General features: G+C 42.9%; 1 protein-coding gene across 7 annotated transcripts in view; it reads right to left on the bottom strand.

The window, feature by feature from the left end:
• The window catches only part of LOC120315768 (ankyrin repeat and fibronectin type-III domain-containing protein 1-like), a 258,611-nt gene that overhangs the window by 198,438 nt on the left and 38,437 nt on the right, over window positions 1-21,736 (bottom strand). For 4 of the 7 annotated variants that reach the window (XR_005558767.1, XM_039360645.1, XM_039360650.1 and 1 more), the window contains exon 2: window positions 15,792-16,032. The exons of 2 other annotated variants lie outside the window; for them this stretch is intronic. Coding sequence is in view for 4 of the 5 variants with exons in the window: in XM_039360645.1 (XP_039216579.1) it covers window positions 15,792-15,949 (158 nt within the window). In the remaining variant the exon portion in view is untranslated. Of the gene's footprint in view, window positions 1-15,791; window positions 16,033-17,395; window positions 17,438-21,736 lie in introns of those variants that run through there. One more of the 7 variants, XM_039360647.1, reaches the window with a different exon arrangement.

Genomic DNA, 21,736 nt, shown 5'->3' with positions numbered 1-21,736 from the left:
ATCCCAGATGTTATTTTGACAGATGCTGTAAAGTATGGTGCCTTTGACCTTTCGTGGGTGTTCCCAGCAGGCTAAGTCCTTTATTTAAAATAATTACAATGTGCCTTTTCAAAAATTACAGGCAGTTTTTCTCACTGCTATACGTCACCAATTTAGTTATTAAAATCTAGGATGAACACAAAAGTGAAATGGAACAATTCCTTTGCTTGATAAATGTAGGGTCTGACGTCCTAGTTTACCAAATCTTCCACTTGATGTCTCATAATCTGCAGGCCCACAACTAAGAGTTCAGTTTGGAGTATACTGAAGAGATAATGTAGATTTTCATAAAGCTGCCTCCTCCACCATACAGGTAGTCCCTGACTTACAACAGCTTGTTTAGTGACCGTTGAAAGTTACAATGGCACTGAAAAAAGTGAGTTATGGTCACGTGATCAAAATTCAAGCACTTGGCAACTGACTCATATTTAGGACAATTTCAGTGTCCCAGGGTCATGTGATCAACTTTTGCAATTAATATAACATTAATCATTTTAAATGTCCATTTCTCTGCTCTTCTAAGTGCCTTGGAATGAGCAAAAGGACTGTGTTTTGAACACGCCTCATACACGCATTATTACCAACTCCTTATCGTATGCGTTTCCTTCCGTGCTGTGTTTTTAATAAATTCATCAGTAATCAGCACAAGCTTAAAGCTCTTCATTCACGGAGCCAGCTGGCGTGCAAAGCATTTCAAATTCCAAGCAGCAACCTTGACCTTATCCACACTGTTCAGATGCCAGGCCAGCCATCCTAGAAATCTGGCAAGTCGAAAAACAGTTCCACTCTCAGCTCAAAAACTTTTGAAATGAAGCTTTTCCCACTTGGACAGAACCACGGTTGGTTAAAAAATAAATAAATAAAGCTTTTGCACGCAGCATCACACAAGTCGGACAAGCCAATGACTTCAAAGAGAACTAAAGTGAAGTGTCATCTGCAAGAGATAAAAGTAACCCACTTGTTTTAAACGCTGGGGAACCTAATGCAAAACAGGCCTTATCGTCTTTTTAAACTGAAAGCGACACTGATCAAGCTTCATCATCTTTAAGCAGGATTAACTGAAAAGAAAGGAATGGGGTTGTGAGAATTTCAGCCACAGCATGATCTTCCTTTTAGATATATCCTTTTAGACATGCACATTAGGATAGCAGTATCCTCTCAACAGCCTCCTTACAATCTGGTGAGGATGTGAATCTATATGCTGATAACAGAGAAGCTTGCAACCATCTGATTAATCAGCTCTCAAATCTTTATCAGTCTGGGAACCAGCCATTACAAGCCAAGAGAGAAGAACTACAAAAGAACATGACAGCACAACACTGTTGCAAAGCTGTACACAATCCTCCCTTGTGCCTAACTTCACTTCCATTTAAATCTTTCTTTTTCTTTTTTTAGTAATTTTTTTTATTAATCTAACCTTCATGGAACCTTATCTGTTTGTTCCCAAGAGAAAGCAAGCAGTCTGGAGAGATTCTGGTACTACAGGCACAATAAATAAAATAGTCAACTTGAACTTTTCACGTCTGGATCTGGTTGTTTGGGCCGGACACCTGGTGTCAAGCATCGGAAATCAGGAAATCCAGGCAGCTCAAGGGAATATGTAGGTTTCTTGCAATCTTAAGCTCTCTACAAGAATCTGAACTACTAACGGTCCAAGCAAATTGGCGGTAGATAAGAGTCAATGGAATTCAAGGCGGACTGGACTCAGAAGGCAAGAAGGGATGAGACTGAGGATGTGTTTGACACACACCCCCTCGGGCTCAATCTGGTCATCTCCTACACATATAGTAACTTGAAGACCTGTGGATTTCAATTCCCAGAATTCCCTATCAGCATGTTGCTGAAGTTGAAATCTTAAAGCTGCCAAGTATAAGAGGGGTCCAAGCTGAGCCTGAGGGAGGGGTCAAACACATCATTAGTTTGGAATCTCTACGCTCCTGTAAGGGATCTAAATCCAGCCCTCCTTAAAGTCAGTTGACTTTTACCTGGCAGCAGTTTGCCGTGATGATTAGTAGTTCAGATTCTTGTGTAGAGGTAGCATGAAATAAAACTTGTAGTGCTTTTGAATTCTTGCATCTGACACCAAGTTTGAGAAACGCTGGTAGATAAGCATCTGAAGTGCAACAGTCCACAGGCTCCCAGGAGAGCACAATAAGATCTACTTACATAGGTCTGATGACCCCTATTAAACATGAAACCCATCCTGCCTCCTGGTTATCTCTGCAAACTGTACTGGAAGTTATCCTCGGCCTTCCCCAGCTGCAATTACAGGAGGAGGAACTGCTTTCAGCAAACCCTTTTATCATGTACTAACATCAAAGGAATCATGTTACAAATCAACCCACGGCTCAAGATCAAATAAATGCTTTCGCCTATTGATCCTTGGTATTTATACAAATGGCAGCCAGAATTATTTATTAAAGAGAAGAAGGACAAATAGACTAAGTTAAAACTGGGAAGTCCCAGGCCAGGATGGACGTGACAAATTTGACTGACTTAGTCTGATTGGGCAGGAGGACTGAATTAACCCATTGGAGGATTCTCCATCTATCATGCTGGAGAAAGGGCCTTTTAAGAAGCTTTTGTCTTTAATTCTGGTGCTTCTCCCTTTCCCCCTCCCCCCTTCCCCTAACAAATGCAGTGATTCACTTAACAACCATGGCAAGCAAGGTCGTAAAAGGGGGGCAAAACTCAACTTAACATATGTCTCACTTAACAACAGAAATTTCAGGCTTGTTTGTGGTCGTAAGTTGAGGACTACCTGTATAACAGTCTAGCATATAATTGGACACTGACCAACAATCAAGAAGTAAACCACACTCCAATTAAGGAACTTCCAAACAAGCTAAGAATAAAGGATAGCCCAATCAAAGGACGCCCAACTAACTCCCAATAACAGGGAGCAAGTCGCTAGAATATAAACTGAGGGCAAATCCCACTCTCTACTGGCACTGATAGTAGTAATAGTAGTAGTAGTAGTAATAGTAGTAGTAGTAATAATAAAGTTGGAAGGGACCTTGGAGGTTATCTAGTCTAACCCCCTGCTCAGGCAGGAAACCCTATAGCAGGGGAGGCAACCTTGGCTCTTTTATGACTTGTGGACTTCAGCTCCCAGAATTCCTGAGTCAGCATGGTTGGTTCAGAAATTCTGGGTTCTGAAGTCCACAAGTCATAAAAGAGCCAAGGTTTCCTACCCCTGCCCTATACCATTTCAGACAAATGGCTGTCCAGTCTCTTCTTAAAAACTTCCAGTGTTGGAGCATTCACCGCTTCTGGAGGCAGGTTGTTCCATTGATTAATTGTTCTAACTGTCGGGAAGTTTCTCCTTAGTTCTAGGTTGCTTCTCTCCTTGATTAGTTTCCATCCATTGCTTCTTGCCCTGCCTCCAGGCGCCTTGGAGAATAGCTTGACTGCCTCTTCTTTGGGGCAGCCCCTGAGATATTGGAACACAGCTATCATGTCCCCCCCCTCGTCCTTCTCTTCATTAAATTAGACATACCCAATTCCAGCAGCCGTTTCTTATATGCTTTAGCCACCAATCCCCTGATCATCTTTGTTGCTCTTCTCTGTACTCTTTCTAGAGTCTCAACATCTTACTTCAACATGTTATCTAGTTGGGTAATGAAACACTTTCAAGGAAATAACGAAGCTCAGAAAGCATCAAGAACATCCCCTGACTGGACACTAACTATGATGCTGATCGATCAGTCCATCAGAATAGAGCTGGAAGGGACCTTGGAGGTCTTCTAGTCCAACCCCCTGCTCAAGCCTACCTAAACCCTTTCAGACAAGTGACTGTCCAGTTTCTTCTTAAAAATCTCCAGTGATGAAGGCATCTACATCTTGTGGCAAAATTATTACTAGATTTCTTTTTCTTTTTTATAGCTTTTGTTCCTATAGCTATCTCTTTGACTCCAGCTATCGATTTGTGCAGATTTTTTGTAAGAACACAGAGAAGCTGTACAGTAATTACATCTCTAAACAGATCTGTCAGGAAGTTTTAATTCCCTTCCGAGATAACAACAGGGATCCGGAAATTTGCCCCATCCCTCATCTCTGGCTTTCACGTCCTTGTGTTACTCTTTTTGCAACCTGGTGGCAAATTAAAAAGAGCTTTTAGGAGGCCACAATAGTGCCGCAGATGTTTGGAAAGAGAGAGGGCTGCTGCTGAGCAAAGCTGCAGTTGCACTTAGGATGTTGAAAACCTGCTGGGATGAAGCAAACTGTAGGATGCAGGACTTTTTTTCTAATAACTACAAGTGGTAATATCACTGTCCCCCCCTCCCATTTAACCTCCTACTTTTGATAACAATATGTTCCGTTAAAGATGATGCCGTTGATGGCAGCCTTGGTGAAATGCTGTCAAGTGGATTAATGATTTTAACCATGATTATGACCAATGACCTATTATTTGCTGTTACGTTGAGACCTTCTGCACTGGAGACAAATTCCTTGTGTGTCCAATCACACTGGGCCAATAAAGATTTCTATTCTATTCTATTCTATTCTATTCTATTCTATTCTATTCTATTCTATTCTATTCTATTCTACTCTACTCTACTCTACTCTGTTCTATTCTATTTCTTTCCATTCCAATATTCTATTCTATTCTATTCTATTCTATTCTATTCTATTCTATTCTATTCCATTCCATTCCAATGTTGTATTCTATTCTATTCCATTCCATTCCAATGTTGTATTCTATTCTATTTCATTCCATTCTAATATTCTATTCTATTCTATTCTATTCTATTCTATTCTATTCTATTCTATTCTATTCTATTCTATTCCATTCCATTCCATTCCATTCTTACTCTACATTCTATTCTATTCTATTCTATTCTATTCTATTCTATTCTATTCTATTCTATTCTATTCTATTCCATTCCATTCCATTCCATTCCATTCCATTCTATACCATTATTTCTATTCTGTCCTGTCCTGTCCTGTCCTATTCTATTCCATATTTCTCCCCTCAACTGTGCCTTAAGGACAATCTTGAACTAAAGAAAAAAGCTGAAGGCTACCAGCTAATGTTAGCTTTCCTAAATGTAACAAGAGTCCTTAAGGTGATTCAGAAAATTAAAACCCAAAAGGTCAAACAACTGATCTAGTAGTTAAGGCTCCAGTCTAGAACTCAGGAGACTGGGAGTCCTAGTCCTGCCTTAGCCATGAAATCCAGCTAGTGACCTTGGGCTAATCACCAGGAGATGGTGAGTTCTAGTCCCACTTTAGCCATGAAATCCGGCTGGATGATCTTGTGCCAAACCTGCCATTAGATCTTTGAGAACAATCAGTCGGCTCAGGACTTTAAAAAGCATGAAAAGCACAGATTACCAAAGATGGGAACTGATGACCAGCAGAAGAGGAGATTAAAATCAGCAAGCAGGTTTTTTGACAATTGAGAGATTAGGATGTGTTTCCCACTGAGGCCAAAGAACGAAACGTTTGTATTTCATGATCCTTAATTCAAGGAAGTCGTCAGAGAAATCTTTCCCTTGCCTTGCACAACAGAGTTAATACCTGCTGTAAAAGGAAACTTTATAATAAGATAGGAATACATCTGCTCTTCTTGCTGACTTTAAAAAAAAAATGTAAACTTGGAAACTGACTGAACGCGAAAGGTTGCCCAGTAGAGTGAAAACTGGTTATTTCTCAATTTCTCTCACTGATCTGCCCAATTCAAACCAAAGCTTTTCCATTCTTTGTCGACTCAAGCCACAATATTTCCCTGAAAGTCACAGTATCCTCCTCCAATTCTCAACGATAGACTTCAAGAAATCATGTTCAGGTTAACAGAAGCGATATATAAGTATAAGTGCTATTGTTATCTATCTATCTATCTATCTATCTATCTATCTATCTATCTATCTATCTATCTATCTATCTATCTACCTACCTACCTACCTACCTACCTACCTACCTACCTATCCCTCTCTATCATATATCTATCATCTGTCTATCTGTCTATTCATCCATCTATCCATCCCACCCTTTCATCTATCTCTATCTATCTATCTATCTATCTATCCATCTACCTACCTACCTACCTACCTACCTACCTACCTATCCATCCATCCATCCATCCATCCATCTATCCATCCATGGTGGCACAGTGGTTACAGGTCAGTATGGCAGGCTAACTCACTGCCCACCGCCTGGAGTTCGATCCTGACTGGCTCAAGGTTGACTCAGCCTTCCATCCTTCCAAGGTAGATAAAATGAGGACCCAGATTGTTGGGGATAAGAGGCTGACTCTTAGAGGGTGCTGTGAAGCACTGTGAAGTGATATATAAATCTAAATGCTACTGTATTCCTAGAGCTATCATTTTTCTAGTTGGGGTACTACTACCCCGCTTAGAATTAAAGATGGGGAAGCAAATGGAAAACTCATTCCTCTTTTAATGAAGAAAAAATATATGAAATACCAATTATTTATCAGTTTAGCTGCTGGCGGATCAAATTCCAAAATCTTAATATTTCATCCACTAATAAGCAACTCTTCACATTTTAATCAGTCTCCAGTATGGTGAGAGGCATATTTATCTATCAGGCAGGGAACGCATACATTTGCATAACTGCATAAGTGCCCTCGATTTCATCTCTCGGAAAATCACAAGTTTCAGCAGCTTCCATCCTATCTCAGGGTGTTTCGTTCCTCTGAGGATTTCCTGGTTTTGCAAGAAATAGGTTTTATTTTGGAGAATGTGATTTTGCTGTATTTATTTAAAAACGGCTTCATTTTTTGTGCGGCGATACACTGTATGGCATTAGCTCCTGCCTCAAGATATGGACGTTATTGCAAATGAAATGCTTAATATCAATTTCATTCTCTTTTTGTGCTGTTGGGATGGGAGGTCCTCATCGGGGCCATTTCATCACTACCACCAACCCACCAAAAAGAAAGAATTAAAAGTTACACAATTTTTTAAAAAAATCAAGCATGAGTGTTTGCTTCCCAGTCTAATTCAGGGTGTTGGTTATCACTTTTAAAACCCTGCATGGCCCGGGACCAAGCTATCTGAGGAACTGGCTCACCCCAGTGGGACTAGCCTGTAGGAAATGAACAGGTGGGAGCCAGAGGGTGGGATTAAATACACCATCAGTTTGGAATTGCTCTGCTCCCACAAGAGACTTAAGCCTCCCATGAGGCTAGTTTGCCTTGACCGCTAGTAGACCAGATTCTTGTGTATAGGTAATGTGTAATAAACCTGAAGTGCTTTGAACTCAAATCTTGTTCCTGGTTACTTGCACCTGACCCATGGTGGCAGAAAGTGCATGCTGCAGACCCTGTGGGTCAAGGAATTTCAGCTGGCAGGGTCCAGAAGAAGAGCCATTTTTTGCCATGGTTCTCCTCCTCTGGAATGTCTAGCTCCCCTAGGTCAGATCCCACCTCCCCCTCTTGGCCTTCCAAAAGGTCTTGAAGACATGGCTATGTCAACCGGCCTGGAGCCCCAATGGAGGTGTGGCACATTGGAGGTGGTGGATGGGGTAGAGAACAGTCCACCTCCTGACTGTGAGCAGTTTGCTTCTTCCCTCTCTGTCCTGCTTAGTTTTATTTTAATTGATTTTTTTTTGTTTTAATGTTTATACTGCATTTTATTCAGTGTCTGTAAGCTGCCTAGAGTCGCCTTTGGCGAGATGGGCAGCAAGATAGATAGATAGATAGATAGATAGATAGATAGATAGATAGATAGATAGATAGATAGATAGATAGATGGATGATGATACATGATGGATGATAGATGATAGATAGGTAGACAGATAAGATGGAAATGATAGATGATGGATGATAGATAGATAGATAGATAGATAGATAGATAGATAGATAGATAGATAGATAGATAGATAGATAGACAGACAGACAGACAGACAGATGATAGATAATAGAGATGATGGATGATAGATAAAAGACAGACAGATAGATGACGTAGATGATAGATGGATGAGTGATAAATAGGCAGACAGATAGACGACAGACAGACCCACTGACTGACCGACCAAGTCAGATTCGATTCAGCTAGCTCAGTATTGACCTCATCCACATCCTCCAAGTTCAAGCCATTCTTTTAAGATGGTCCACTCAGCAAGCCATCCTACTGCGTTTGTCCATAATGCAAAGTCAGAAATCCCAATTTATAAGTGATGAAGCCTGGTTGACATTACACTCCAAACGGCATAAAACTGAACGCAATGCGACTTGGTGAAATAGAGGAATGCAGCCATCGTCCGGCTTGCCTTGAAAGGGTTCAGCTGGGATTCCTTCCGGCACACCAAATATTAAATCTGAAGGTTTCTGAACATTGTTTGAACTTTTCACCACCACCTTCCTCCAAACTCCTTCAGCATTGAGCACGCAACTTGGGAAAAGACTGCAGTTCACTTATACTTTCCCCTTTCTTCCTGAAGCTGTGACATTCAGAAAATGTATCACAGCCACAAATTGCTAATAGAATTTGTAATATTTACACCCTTGCTTGAAAAATTGCTTCCTCCTTTCTACCTGCATGCAAACAGAGTGACAGCCAGTTCCACCCACCCAGCATTGACTCAGCAAGGAAGCAGTGGGTGGGTTGAGCACCAAATAGACTGGGGAGTGTAATCACCTCAAAGGATTCTCCCCCCTTCTAGAAAAAACCCTAACTTTTCTCCAGCGGCTCAATGTGCTTAATTTCCCTTAAGACCTGCAGGCTTCCCCCTCCAACTGCCTAAGAGGATAATAATGCGAAACTTCTCGGTGAATAACAAATCACATCCACGATTTGCCCCTCGTCCTTTCCATTTGAATACCAAACGCTACGGCTACATCGATGACCTTGTGCACCATCAAAATTCTTTCCCATAAGGCGGCTTTCAGAACAATTTCATTTAAGTTGTAAACCAGTGAAACTGACTGGAAGGCAATAGAAGAGGGGATGAAAGTTTTTCTTACAGTTTTTTTTTTCACTTATAAATCCCGATTTTTGACTTAGCATTATGGGCAAACAGACACATCGTGGCTTGTTCAGTGGACCATCTTAAAAGAATGGTTCAGAAGATATAAATCAGGTTAATATTGAATGTTAGTTGGTCTATCTATCTATCTATCTATCTATCTATCTATCTATCTATCTCCCTATCCATCCGTCCGCCCATCCACCATCTATCTCTCTATCTATCTATCTATCTATCTATCTATCTATCTATCTATCTATCTATCTATCTATCTACCTATCATTTACCTACCTACCTATCATCTACCTATCTATCTATCTATCTATCTATCTATCTATCTACTACCTACCTATCTATCTATCTATCTATCTATCTATCTATCAACTACCTACCTATCTATCTATCTATCTATCTATCTATCAACTACCTACCTATCTATCTATCTATCTATCTATCTATCTATCTATCAACTACCTACCTATCTATCTATCTATCTATCTATCTATCTATCTATCTATCTATCTATCTATCTATCTATCTATTAAACTAGAACCAAATCTGATTTGATTCAAATCCATGTTGGATTTTTTTTTTTTGCTGGTGTAACTTCTAGTTCTATCTTTCCTTTTGGGGAAGGGGTGCTTGGCTATGAGTTTTTACAATTTTCTTACATGGATAATCCTCGACTTATGATCACAAGTGAGCCCAAAATTTCCCAAGTTCCAGTCTCACCTTAGGCACGATTGTCTCCTGGTGATTAGCCCAAAGTCATCCAGTCGGCTTTCACCATTCAGCTGGGACTAGAACTCACCACTTTCTAGCCTAGTGTCCTCAATCACTAGACCAAACTGACTGATTCACAGTCCTCCTCCTCCTCCTCCTCTTCCTCACCCTCCTTGCAAACCTCACTTTCTTCTAGCACTGATGATGTTACCTAGTTGGAGTCATGCAACGTCTGCAAGAAAACAAGCAAGCTCAGAGAGAACCAGGGACCCTTCAGATAATAACATGTGTTAAGTAGGAAAGCATTGAAAATTAGTTCAACTCCAGGTGATTAATGCATTCAATATGTTCAAAATCTGTTCAGTTCGAGGTTATTAAGCATCTAGCCCTAGGCAATTTTGCAAGATTTAGACAGAACAAGAAGGAAGACATTCAAGTTTATCTTCGCTGGTTTAATACAGAATTAAAGAGATAGGGCCACTTGCCAATTTGTGCAAATCATCCAAATTTTAATCCCTGTTCTGCAAATTATCGGAGAAACCTCAGCTTGGTAGATGCTCTCTCCACAGCTGTATGATTCTAAGAGCTGAGGTTTATATTTAGACACACTCAGAAGTGAAAATTATTATAATTAAAGCAGGTCAGACTGTTACCCGGTAGAAATTTCCTAAAGAAGAATAGGTAGGATCAGTCTATACAAGGTATCCATGTTTCAGGACTTGGAAGCCCCAAATGCACTTTAATCTCCCCCGCCAAAAAAAAAAACCAACAAGGAAAAATTGTCCTGATTGGAACAGTGGTATCACAATCCTCTTTTAAAATGATATTTGCTTTTGTGGGTGTGGGTGTGGGTGTGGGGGGCGGCTTATTCGTTTAATAGAATTTGTAATCACTTCTTCAGAACGTCTGTTTTGTGGCTACAGATCGGGGGGGGGGAAATGACATAGGAAATCAGAATATATAATTCAAGGTCAACAATGCAGAGTCTCCTCCAAAGAAATTAATGATGACCTCATAATAAAACAAACAAAAGACTTACTTAATAGACCATAAATGGTTGGCTTTACACAGAACATCAAATCATAATCCATGGGATTACGGGACTTAAATGTCTGGGTTCCCAGGACCTAAAAACTCAAACCAAACCACAGGATATGATGGTTTAGCATAAATCCAGGCAACGCTCCCGTTCAAGAAGCAAGATCTTCTGACTTTCTCCAAAACAAACACGTTGCAGTTCACTTTTATCTCCACTTCATTGACTGGAAAACGAAGTCTTTTATTCAAAATAAAATACTTTCATTTAAACTAAGTTTCATTCAATTCCCCAGGGCTTCTTTGCAACTTGTGCAAGAGAGAAAGGCTAATCCTCACTTCCTGGAAAAGTTCTATGTTCACCAGATTTCTGTTGAGGACCAACTCAACGCTTTCTTTAAAATCACAGGGGGGCTCCTGTGAGACTGACGTTTTAATTTAATGAAGAGAAGGACGAGGGGGAACATGATAGCAGTGTTCCAATATCTCAGGGGCTGCCACAAAGAAGAGGGAGTCAAGCTATTTTCCAAGGCGCCTGAAGGCAGGACAAGACGCAACGGGTGGAAACTCATCAAGGAGAGAAGCAACCTAGAACTAAGGAGAAACTTCCTAACAGTGAGAACAATTAACCAGTGGAACAATCTGCCTCCAGAAGTGGTGAATGCTCCAAAACTGGAAGTTTTTAAGAAGAGACTGGACAGCCATTTGTCCGAAATGGTATAGGGCTTCCTGCCTGAGCAGGGGGTTGGACTAGATGACCTCCAAGGTCTCTTCCAACTGTATTATTATTATCCCTGCCGTGAATTTGATCAAGCAATCACCCAAGGACCTCAAGCAAGAGGCCTCCTTCCCATTCCCAACTACAGGTAGTTCTCACCTTACGACCACCACTGAGCTCCAAATTTCTGTTTACAACTTTTCTTGCCACGGCTGTTAAATGAATCACTGCAGTTGTTGGTTGTTAAGGGAATCTGGCTTCCCCGCTGAGTTTGCCTGTCAGAAAGTCGCAAAAGGGGGAATCACGTGACCCTGGGACACTGCAACCGGCATAAGTACAAGTCAGTTGCCAAGCGTCTGAATTTTGATCCCCTGACCACGGGGATGCTGCAAGAGTCGTTAAGTGTGAAAAAGGGAGTCATAAGCCGCTTTTTTCAGCGCCGTTGTCACTTCGAACGATCACTGAACAAATCGTTGCGAGTTGAGGACTACCTGCGTTAGTTTTCAGGTGGCTTGACTTTGAATTTATTTATTTTTTTAGGGCTATTGTTGCCTCTTCGGGTATTTTTAAATAACAACTTTAAATGTAATCCCAATGGAAAAATAATAATAACCTGGAAGCCTAGCTGGAAACAGGTCTCCCAAAGCCTCTGTTCCCATCACGATGAGCTCTAACGCCTGAGTGACCTGTCTCCATGATCCAGAATTATGGCGCGGAGCACAGGCCATACAAAGAGAAGGATAGACTTGGGCCCTTGATAAGCAACTCAGTGAAACAGCTAAAGTGAAATGTCATTTCCTCCCTCGACACAGTCACTCCCCACCAAAATAGAACATGCTTTGTCTGGGAAGCTGTCAACAGGGGAATCTATATTTCATACCTTCCAGAAAAGTACCAGGCTTGCATTATCAAAGAGGAATGACCAAGGTCAACGTGGACGGTTCTTTGTTTGAACGGCCTGCTCTCAAAACAAAAACAAGATTGCCATGTAGTGACACAGGGAAACAAGACGTACAATTTTTTTGAAGGAAAAAAAAAAAAGCTGGCTGAATCCATACAGCTCATTAAGCCACGGGTTTGTTTAACCATAATCTGTTGATACAGCACAACTGGCTTGATGGATCGGCACATCAGCCAAAAGCAAACAAATTGTGTAAAGGCTCAGAACAAGTCAGTGGCTGCCTCTTTTCAAGTCATCAAGTCTTTACAATAGCCTGTTAATAGGACATCTTCAGTTGAAAGCATTGGGGGAAGTTCTGGTGAATAATCTGAAGGTCTGGGTAAAGAACAGCTTTGGGTCGAAAGTAGCCCTTCTCAACTGTTTTATCCTAGAGGGAGCTCTGAAATTATTTTCAGGTCTTAGGGAATCCCTTATTGTTGTTAGTTGCGAAGTCGTGTCTGACCCATTGCGACCCCATGGACAACGTTCCTCCAGGCCTTCCTGTCCTCTACCATCTTCTGGAGTCCCTTTAAGATCACGCCTACTGCTTCAGTGACTCCATCCAGCCATCTCATTCTCTGTCGTCCCCTTCTTCTATTGCCCTCCATCTTTCCCAGCATCAGGCTCTTCTCCAGTGAGTCCTTCCTTCTCATTAGGTGGCCAAAGTACTTGAGTTTCAACTTCAGGATCTGGCCTTCTAAAGAGCAGTCGGGGTGGATCTCCTCTAGGACTGACCGGTTTGATCGCCTTGCAGTCCAGGGGACTCGCAGGCATCTTCTCCAGCACCAGAGTTCAAAGGCCTCCATTCTTTGGCACTCAGCCTTTCTTATGGATCCAACTTTCACAGCCATACATTGAAACAGGGAAAACCATGGCCTTGACCATATGTACTTTTGTTGGCAGGTTGATGTCTCTGCTTTTTAGTATACTGTCTAGATTTGCCATAGCTTTCCTCCCCAGGAGCAAGCGTCTTTTAATTCATCACAAAAAAAATAGAAAAACTTCACCCTACAAATTGTTTCTAAGCACACATTCCACATTGTACAACATCTAAAACAGCAAGAGGGTGGACTGGCAACTGAGATGCGGTCTGTAAAAATTCCCACCACTACGAACACTAGCATCGCACAGTACGTGACGTTCAAAAAACCATTTTTTAAACAAATCACAATCTTTCATGGAGCCTTCAAATGGAGGAAAATCGGTCCAGAATGGTGTTTCTCAACTTTGGCACCTTCAAGATATATGGACTTCAACTCCCAGAATTCTCCATGGGGTTGCTGCAACGGTCGTGTGAAAAATGATCGTAAGTCATTTTTTTCAGCGCTGCTGTAGTCACTAAGCTTAAGTCAAGGACCACATGTAGGTGATTCTTTAGTCCTCCTAACTAGAATAGTTTTTTTCAGATTTCTTGAGAGGATGTGGAAGGTAGCCATCCAAAAGCGCTTTTAAATGACACCTAAAAGGATTTATAACCACCTATTGATCATGTTTTGTTTTGTTTTTTAAGAAAAAGGATGCCCTCCCTTCCAACTATTTTGGTAAGTCTGCCGGTATAATATCTAGCATGTCATTTAAAATTAACATCTGAACACTGGAAATATAGATTTCTTCCCCCATGCTTCTATTTTATGAGAGAAAGGAAAAAAGAATCCAATGATTGCTAAAGGCAGAATCAAACTGCCTTTTATAGTTTCAAAAAGGGAAGCATGAATACTTTATATATTGGTGCTATCGGTCATCTCTTACATTCTGTCAAGGCACTGTAAAGTTTTAGCAAGCTAAGACTGAATGTTCCCGGCCTTAAAATGTACCCAGTTACAAAAGCATGTGAAAATCCACTGACACAGACAACATGCTAAGACATGCTTTAATCACAAGTTATTAAATAAACCACCATTGGCTGATTTCACACAACACATTAACCCGGAACCAAAGGGGGGGGAAAAACCCCAATAAAACAGTAAATCAACTTAAACTAGTGTCAAGGCCTATAGATTTCCAGCTCTGATTTAAGTAGTTCATCTGAGCTATAAGGCAATACCCTAACCCACTTGGCAAGGAACATTCACATGTTATTAAATCCGGCATTCAGACTACTTATTGCCCAGTTAAACCTGAACACAACTATTTTTGCCTAAGTGCAAAAGATGAAAAGGCAGAACTCTACTTGAATCATTCCTATCAGTGTGCCCAGTTCAAGATTAGTAGCAACATTTCCCTAAGAGAGTGAAATCTCAGCTTCAAAGTCAAGTAGAGCAGACAAGACCCCATCCTGACATCGCCAAGCCCCCACCTCAAATCTTCCAAATGAGAAACAATGGCAACTACAACTCTACTTCAAGCAGACAAGAGCGTGCAACATGCCTAAAGCCTACATCCACATCAGCTGCAGCCGGAATAAAATGGAAGTGAAAATTGCCTCAAGGCTGGATGGGATGCTGGTTTTGAATTTAAAGATCAGTTCACCATCCCACTATGTTACAGTTGGTTGAGCGTGAATGCTAAGTTCTGCTATAAACCACAGGTTACCGGATGACAAACAGCCCTGGTTGCAAGCCGTATTAAGCCAAAGCCAAATAAACCAAGCAAGATGGGATCCCAGATGTGCAGGACATCCAGCTTCACATAGAGATAGAAAATTAACAGTAGCCTTTCAACTATATCTTGAATTCTGAATCGGCGTTAACCCCTTCGGTGGTAGGAACGGTCAGAAAATCATGATACTTGCTCTGCTATATAATTAGGAAATGAACAGCATAGAATCCCATCTAGCCTACCAGAATCCTGTTTTCAGCCATCTCAAATTCTCAATCCTTAGACTGATGTTTTTCAACCTTGGCAGCTTGGCGATGGGTGGACTTCAACTCCCAGTTTCCCCAGCCACTGAGCCAGGAACTCTGATCGAGGGATGCTGTGCTGGCTGGGGAATTCTGGGAGTTGAAGTCCACCCATCTTCAAGTTACCAAGGTCAAGAAACACTGCCTTGAATCGGGGTCCCCAACCCTTGGGCTGTGGACCAGTATCAGTTGGCAGCCTGTTGGGAACTGGGCCATGAAAGCGGCAGGCGAAGGTGCAAACCTTCATTTGCACCTGTGCAGGATCTAGGTTGGGTGCACGAAACCACCCCCTCTTTTTCCACCCCCACCCCCACTGCCACCACCACTGCAGGTCAATGGAGACAGAAAGATTGGGGACCGCTGCCTTGGATAATACTCTGAAATCTGCAATTCAAGAGACTCCATGCTTTGGTCGTTGTCTGTTCCTATTTTTACACACTGCAGAGGTGGTGAGACTGACCCCATTCCCCGCCACTCATCCCTTCAACCACTGCCCAAAAGCATGAAAGGTGAAGGGGGCATTTCTCTCCCCCCCCCCTCCTCCTCCTCCCTTCTCCACTACCTGCATTCGGTGAGATTACAGCAGTAACTGCCACTTCTCCGGCTATTCCGTGGATCGGATCGAAATTCATTCCTGGACTTCCGGAGGCTGAAGTATTCGGTCAGCTTCCCAAAAGACGACATGGCACCAACACAGTCCAACCTTCGGTGTGTGGACATATGCCTGGACCACCCTGGGCGCCCAGCGATGGGCTACAGCCAGCGTGCTTGCTTAAGTCCCCAGATGTGTCACCCAACCCTGGCTGTTGAAGAGAGTTGGAAAGAGAGAGAGAGAGAAAAGCAAGGAGTTTAGCCAGAACAAGCAACAATCTCACAGGGCTGGATCCTGTGGACTCAAAAGCAACACCCGTCAGGGAGATATTATTAATTAAGGACATCCTCATGGCGCCCCGGAGTGGGGGAGGGAAGGGCAAAAAAAAACCAAAAACCTTTGGCACTGACAAAATGCATTTCACAGTTCTTGCTTTAAAGAAAAGGTTTTTGGCACAAAGAGGTGCATTTACATAAGAAAGTGGAGGGGGAGCTGAGTTTAATTAAAATGGAGGCTGGGTGGCTCTTTTAGCAGGGACCTTACGAAGGAGGAACTATACAGTGCAACAGTAAAAGGTGTTAAAAAAAAAAAAACAACCCTGGGTTGCAAGCTGGGAAAAGCAATTTTCTCTCTTTTTCAAAAACCAGTGGGCCAGGGATGCTGATCCGGGGAACGCAGAAAAGAATCTGCTGCCTTTAAGAACAGATGAAAAGGTGGGGGGGAACACACACACACAGAGGTCATCCTAAATTCATTAAAACTTTCAGGAGGGTCACATTATTAACCTTTAACCAGGAGAGGAACATTTGGATAAAAAGAAGGAGGAAATATTGGGACAGGGGCATATTTAATGCACAGTGTAAATATTACGACCGAAAAGAAGATGGGTATGAAATGTCAAATTAACCAACTACTCTTTGCCAACTGTTGTGGGTGCCATATTAAAAAAAAAAAAAAGACACACAAACTGCTCTTTGGGCTGCCTCAAGCCGCATCCGAGAACAGAGGAGGGTTGGGAACCGTCACCCAATTTCCCTGAAAACAATTTTATTTTCCGTAGCAAACCTCTGCGGCTTCATCCATCCGACGAGCGAGACGGCCAGCTTAGAAACAGAGCGTCCAGCCTCAACTGCCCGCCAGCCCTCTCCCCAAAACAAGCACAGCTGCTTCCGAAAAGGGGTTGCAAAGGGGGGGGGAGGAGATTTCCCTGCGTTTCCCTAGGACTCCAACTGCCTTTGAAGAAACACTATAAGCCATCATGGCAAATCCTCTTTCCTCCGTTCTCTCCCTTTGGGAACAGGATTGCTCTCAGGGGCTCCCTCCCCTCTAATTCAACACCTCTCCGTGCGTACCAGGACCCCCTCTTCCCTTGTCCCCCTTTCTCCTCTGGATGGTTGCAGATGCCTGAACACATGCCCAGCGGAACATCTGAAACACACGCACGGACAGATACACACAGAGATGCACAGAAAGAGAGGGGAAAGCCGGGGAGGGGATGGGTGGGTGGGTGGGTGGCATGGTGTGAGGGAGAAAAACAAACCCCAATTAAACAACAATGTCTATGCACAAGGCACCTGCTGACTTCCCCCAGCTGCACAGCTTTACGAGGGTCTGTTGTGTTTGGCAACCACTTCCTGCAGTTTCCAAAGGAATATCTCTCTCTCTCTCTCTCTCTCCCTCTTTCTCTTTCAGCTGCTTGGCAGTAGTAGGTTGAAAAAGGAAGAGAGGGGGTAGGAAGGGGAAGAGAGGGAGGGATGGAGGGAGAGAGGGAGGGATGGAGGGAGAGAGGGAGAGAGAGAGAGAGAGAGGAAGAGAGAGAGAGAGGAAGAGAGAGAGAGAGGAAGAGAGAGAGAGAGAGAGAGACCAACCAAACCTCAGGCAGACTGTCTTGCTTCTTGCTGAAGATTTTATGAGACCAAAATGCAACCTGGAGAATTTCTTTCCCTCTTCCATCCGATGCCTTGAAAGATCCCCCCCCCCTTCCTCTCCTCCGGCCAAAGTCAGATTAAAAACCACCTCTTGCTTTGGGGCTGTATTAATAAATAAACCCATCCATCCATTTACTTGCCAGGAGAAGACTCCCCCCCCCCCCAAAAAAAAACCAGCACTGGCTCAGAAGCGCCTGGATCTTCTCATAGGTCCACTCCGCCTGGAGCGCTCCCTGTCCCTTCTCCGAGGGAGGAACGGCCACCCAAACAAACAAAACTGCGACCTGCCCAAAATGAGGTCGACCTGCCCAAAATGAGGTCGGGGAAAGCCGAGTGAAGGGTGGCACGGAGATGGGGAGGGAAGCCAAGGAGGGGGTGGTAGCAGAGAGGACAGATGGAGTGGGGGGAAGAAGAGAGAGACAACAGCAGCATTTTTCAGAGTCCCGGTCCTCCAGCAAGGCTCTTCGAGATGCAAACGGCATTTTTTTCGGGAATTAAATAGGACATCTTGGGAAGCTTTTCACCATGATTGCTGATGCAGGAAAGAACTGGCAGCTCCTAAGCAACACAACCGGGAAGGGGAGGTAACTTATGGCTTACTTGCGAGGTGAGGAGGTTCAGACTTGGATTGAGAAAGGAGAGGAATTGTCACATCATCTTTGCATCTTCTGGATCATCAGGTCAGAGGCGCAAGTATCCGCACAGAGATTCTGTTAGTTTGACTGACTGCACTTTCCCGTCAGCTTGAGTGAGCGATGAAAGTGGCTTCCTGGAGCATCTCCTGCAGGATTCTGACAGGCAGGTGAAGACAGGGGGTAGTCAAATGTAATTAAGAGCAAGCTGATTCTAACAACGTTACCAGCTGATGACTTGCAGGTGAAAATGGCTACCTGTCAGCTCATCCAGCAGCCCAAAACACTTTTCTTTTCAATGACCCAGCTTCTGGAGGAAAGCATTGTCCAACCGATGTTGGCTGATCTTATCAAGGGAAGCCAGATCTGACTTGTATCCTTCTCTGGTGGAAGACTATCAAGACATTCCCAGGGAGTCCAAAAAGAAAAGAAAAGAAAAGCATCCCCAAAAAGAAGGATGGGAAGTCATTTCCATGAAGTCATCCATCCATGATGTCATCTGAAACGGAGGTCACCTCAAGGGAACGCAACTGGGTATCGATGCTTTCATGTCAACCCAGGTCAGTTCAAGACAGCAGAAGAAACAGCAAGGGGGGAGGAGGAGGAGGAGGAGGAAAAGGAAGTTAAGGATCCCCAAAGAAAAGACAGAAATCTAATTTTAACCGAGTCAAAAGCAAACTGCATGGATCTGTGTCTTTCACATTTAATGTGCCAATGGTTATCCACCATTCATAGGATCAAGTGATCTTGTAAATAATGCATACTAGGCTGCATTAACAGAGGGATAGAATCAAGATCAGTGAAGTTTTAATACCACTTTACAATGCCTTGGTAAGACCACACTTGGAATACTGCATCCAGTTTTGGTCACCACGATGTAAAAAAGATGTGGAGACTCTAGAAAGAGTACAGAGAAGAGCAACAAAGATGATTAGGGGACTGGAGGCTAAAGCATATAAGGAACGGCTGCTGGAATTGGGTATGTCTAGTTTAATGAAGAGAAGGACGAGGGGGGACATGATAGCAGCCTTCCAATATCTCAGGGGTCGCCCCAAAGAAGAGGGAGTCAAGCTCTTCTCCAAAGCACCAGAAGGCAGGACAAGAAGCTAACCAAGGAGAGAAGCAACCTAGACCTAAGGAGAAATTTCCTGACAGTGAGGACAATTAACCAGTGGAACAACCTGCCTCCAGAAGTTGTGAGCAACACTGGAAGTTTTTAAGAAGAGACTGGACAGCCATTTGTCTGAAATGGTATAGGGTTTCCTACCTGAGCAGGGGGTTGGACTGGATGACCTCGAAGTTCCCTTCCAACTTTGTTGTTGTTGTTGTTGTTATGTCACCTGGTGCAATTGGTAGTTTAAAGGGGGGAAAGCCACCTTCCAACTATATTTAAAATGCAGATCTCCAAGAATAAAATACAGAGGTTTAAAAGCCAACACTCTTGTCCGTTTCACATCACTGATTGACGTAGGCATGGAACGAAAGAAAGTAAAATGCATGCCAGCGGAACACAGAATTCAAGCCGGCTCATTCATCAGCTGCTATTTTCGAGGAGGTGTTCAAGCGCTAGTACTCCAATATGATCAGCAAGTTGTCGCTCTCTTTAGAAAATCACTGGAGGGAAGATTGCCATGGATTGCAAGAGATCCGGTCATGATCTGATAGAAAGGATGACCCAGGGCATCCTTGGAACAAAGCAAGGAGAGCGTATGGGGCACACCTAAAGGTGCTTTTCCAAAAGGCAGCTGGACTTTCTTGTTTGTTTGTTTTCTCCTGTCAGGTGCTGGGGAAATCGGGAAATTCGGGCAGTTCAAATGAGTAGGAAGATTTATTGCAAGCCTAAGCTCTCTACAAAAACCTGACCTACTAACGGCCAACGGAAATGAGCGGGAGATAAGGCAGGCATTCAAGATGGGCTGGGCTTAGATTTCTTGTGGGCATGCAGGGACTCGGGACTTATGACGCGTTTGATCCTTCTCTCGGGCTCATCCTGGTCATCTCCTACATTTCCTCGAAAACGTTTTGCTTCTCATCCAAAAAAGCTTCTTCGGTTCACTTCAAGGTGGAAGTCAAAACCAGAAAACCATCTGGATGACTTTCGGCCAGTCCTTTCCCCTCAGCCCAACCCACCTCCCAAGGTTGCTATTGTGAGGAAGATAGAAGAAGATGGAAGGTGTGCTAGATATGTTTGCTGCCTTGAGTTATAAGTACTAAAGGTGGGGTACAAATAAAGAAATAAGTGGTCCCCAAGCACTTCAGCTGGATGCAATATTGTCTCGTATTGTCTCGCACTGTCTCAGCATAGATACAGCCCGAATAAGGATTATATTACACTTCAGTCTGTTGATATCTCGAGGCACTTTATAGCTTTGATTTCATGCACAATATAAGCCATGGCTTAGTTCATTGTGGGGAAACCGTCCAAAGGCTCCATTCCTCCACATCTTTCACATGTATTTATCAACTTTAATTGTATCACATGACACTTCCAACGTGGAATGAATTGATCCTCGTACTGTGCCCAGGCAAGTGGTTGTGTTCAATCTGCAGAATTGGGCAGCGGAGTTTGCCTATCACAATATTTCGCACAATATTTACACAATTCTATAGTTATGGGACAAGCACAAGTACAGGTAATCCTCACTTAGCAATCATTCAGTTACAATAGAGATGAAGAAGTAACATTGCTATTAATTCTCACAGTTACAATTTGTAAAACCAAGGAAAACGGACGTCAGATTGTAAACAGAGTTGCAGTTTCACTTTGGCCACTGCTTCGCTTAATGATTGAGTCTCCAGCCCCAACTGGGGTCATTAAATGAGGACTACCTGTAAACTACAGTATATATAAACCTTAGGATGAGATGCAAAACCCAGTCACAAATTCACCATAAAACCAAGGATTATTCCCTTGTAAAAATTGAGATTCCAAGCTTACTTCCTTGGACTCATTCTAACTGCCCAAATTCTGCCTTCTTTATTTATTCCTAATTATCAGAGAACTGCAGAAATTTCCCGGGAATGGCTCCCCATTCAAGCAAAGCCAGCAACACCAAGATGACTGATATTTTTCTTCTTAAAGAAAAAAAAAAACACACCTCTCCTCTCCATTAACTGAGCTGTAGGAAAAAGGATCTAGGTAAATGTGACAGCTTTCTTTCCCTGAGAGAGTTTAGCAGCACAGGAAGAGGCAATTTAAACTGTAGAAGCCAAGGAACTTTAAAAGCTCTCTGCTTCCACTGAAATTAAGAGTTCCACCCAGCCACTAGAAAAGCCAAAAGAGTCTCTGCAGAGACTCTTCACAGCATGCAGCATAAATCCAGGGCTGTTGAAACTCTTTCCATCCATCCATCCA

The sequence above is a fragment of the Crotalus tigris genome, unplaced genomic scaffold, assembly GCF_016545835.1.
Source record: "Crotalus tigris isolate CLP2741 ecotype Arizona unplaced genomic scaffold, ASM1654583v1 scf7180000019173.45859301935:6455823, whole genome shotgun sequence".
NCBI classification, from domain to species: Eukaryota; Metazoa; Chordata; class Lepidosauria; order Squamata; family Viperidae; genus Crotalus; species Crotalus tigris.
The sequence above is the reverse complement of the archived record's forward strand: the minus strand, read 5'-3'. Positions and strand labels throughout refer to the sequence as shown.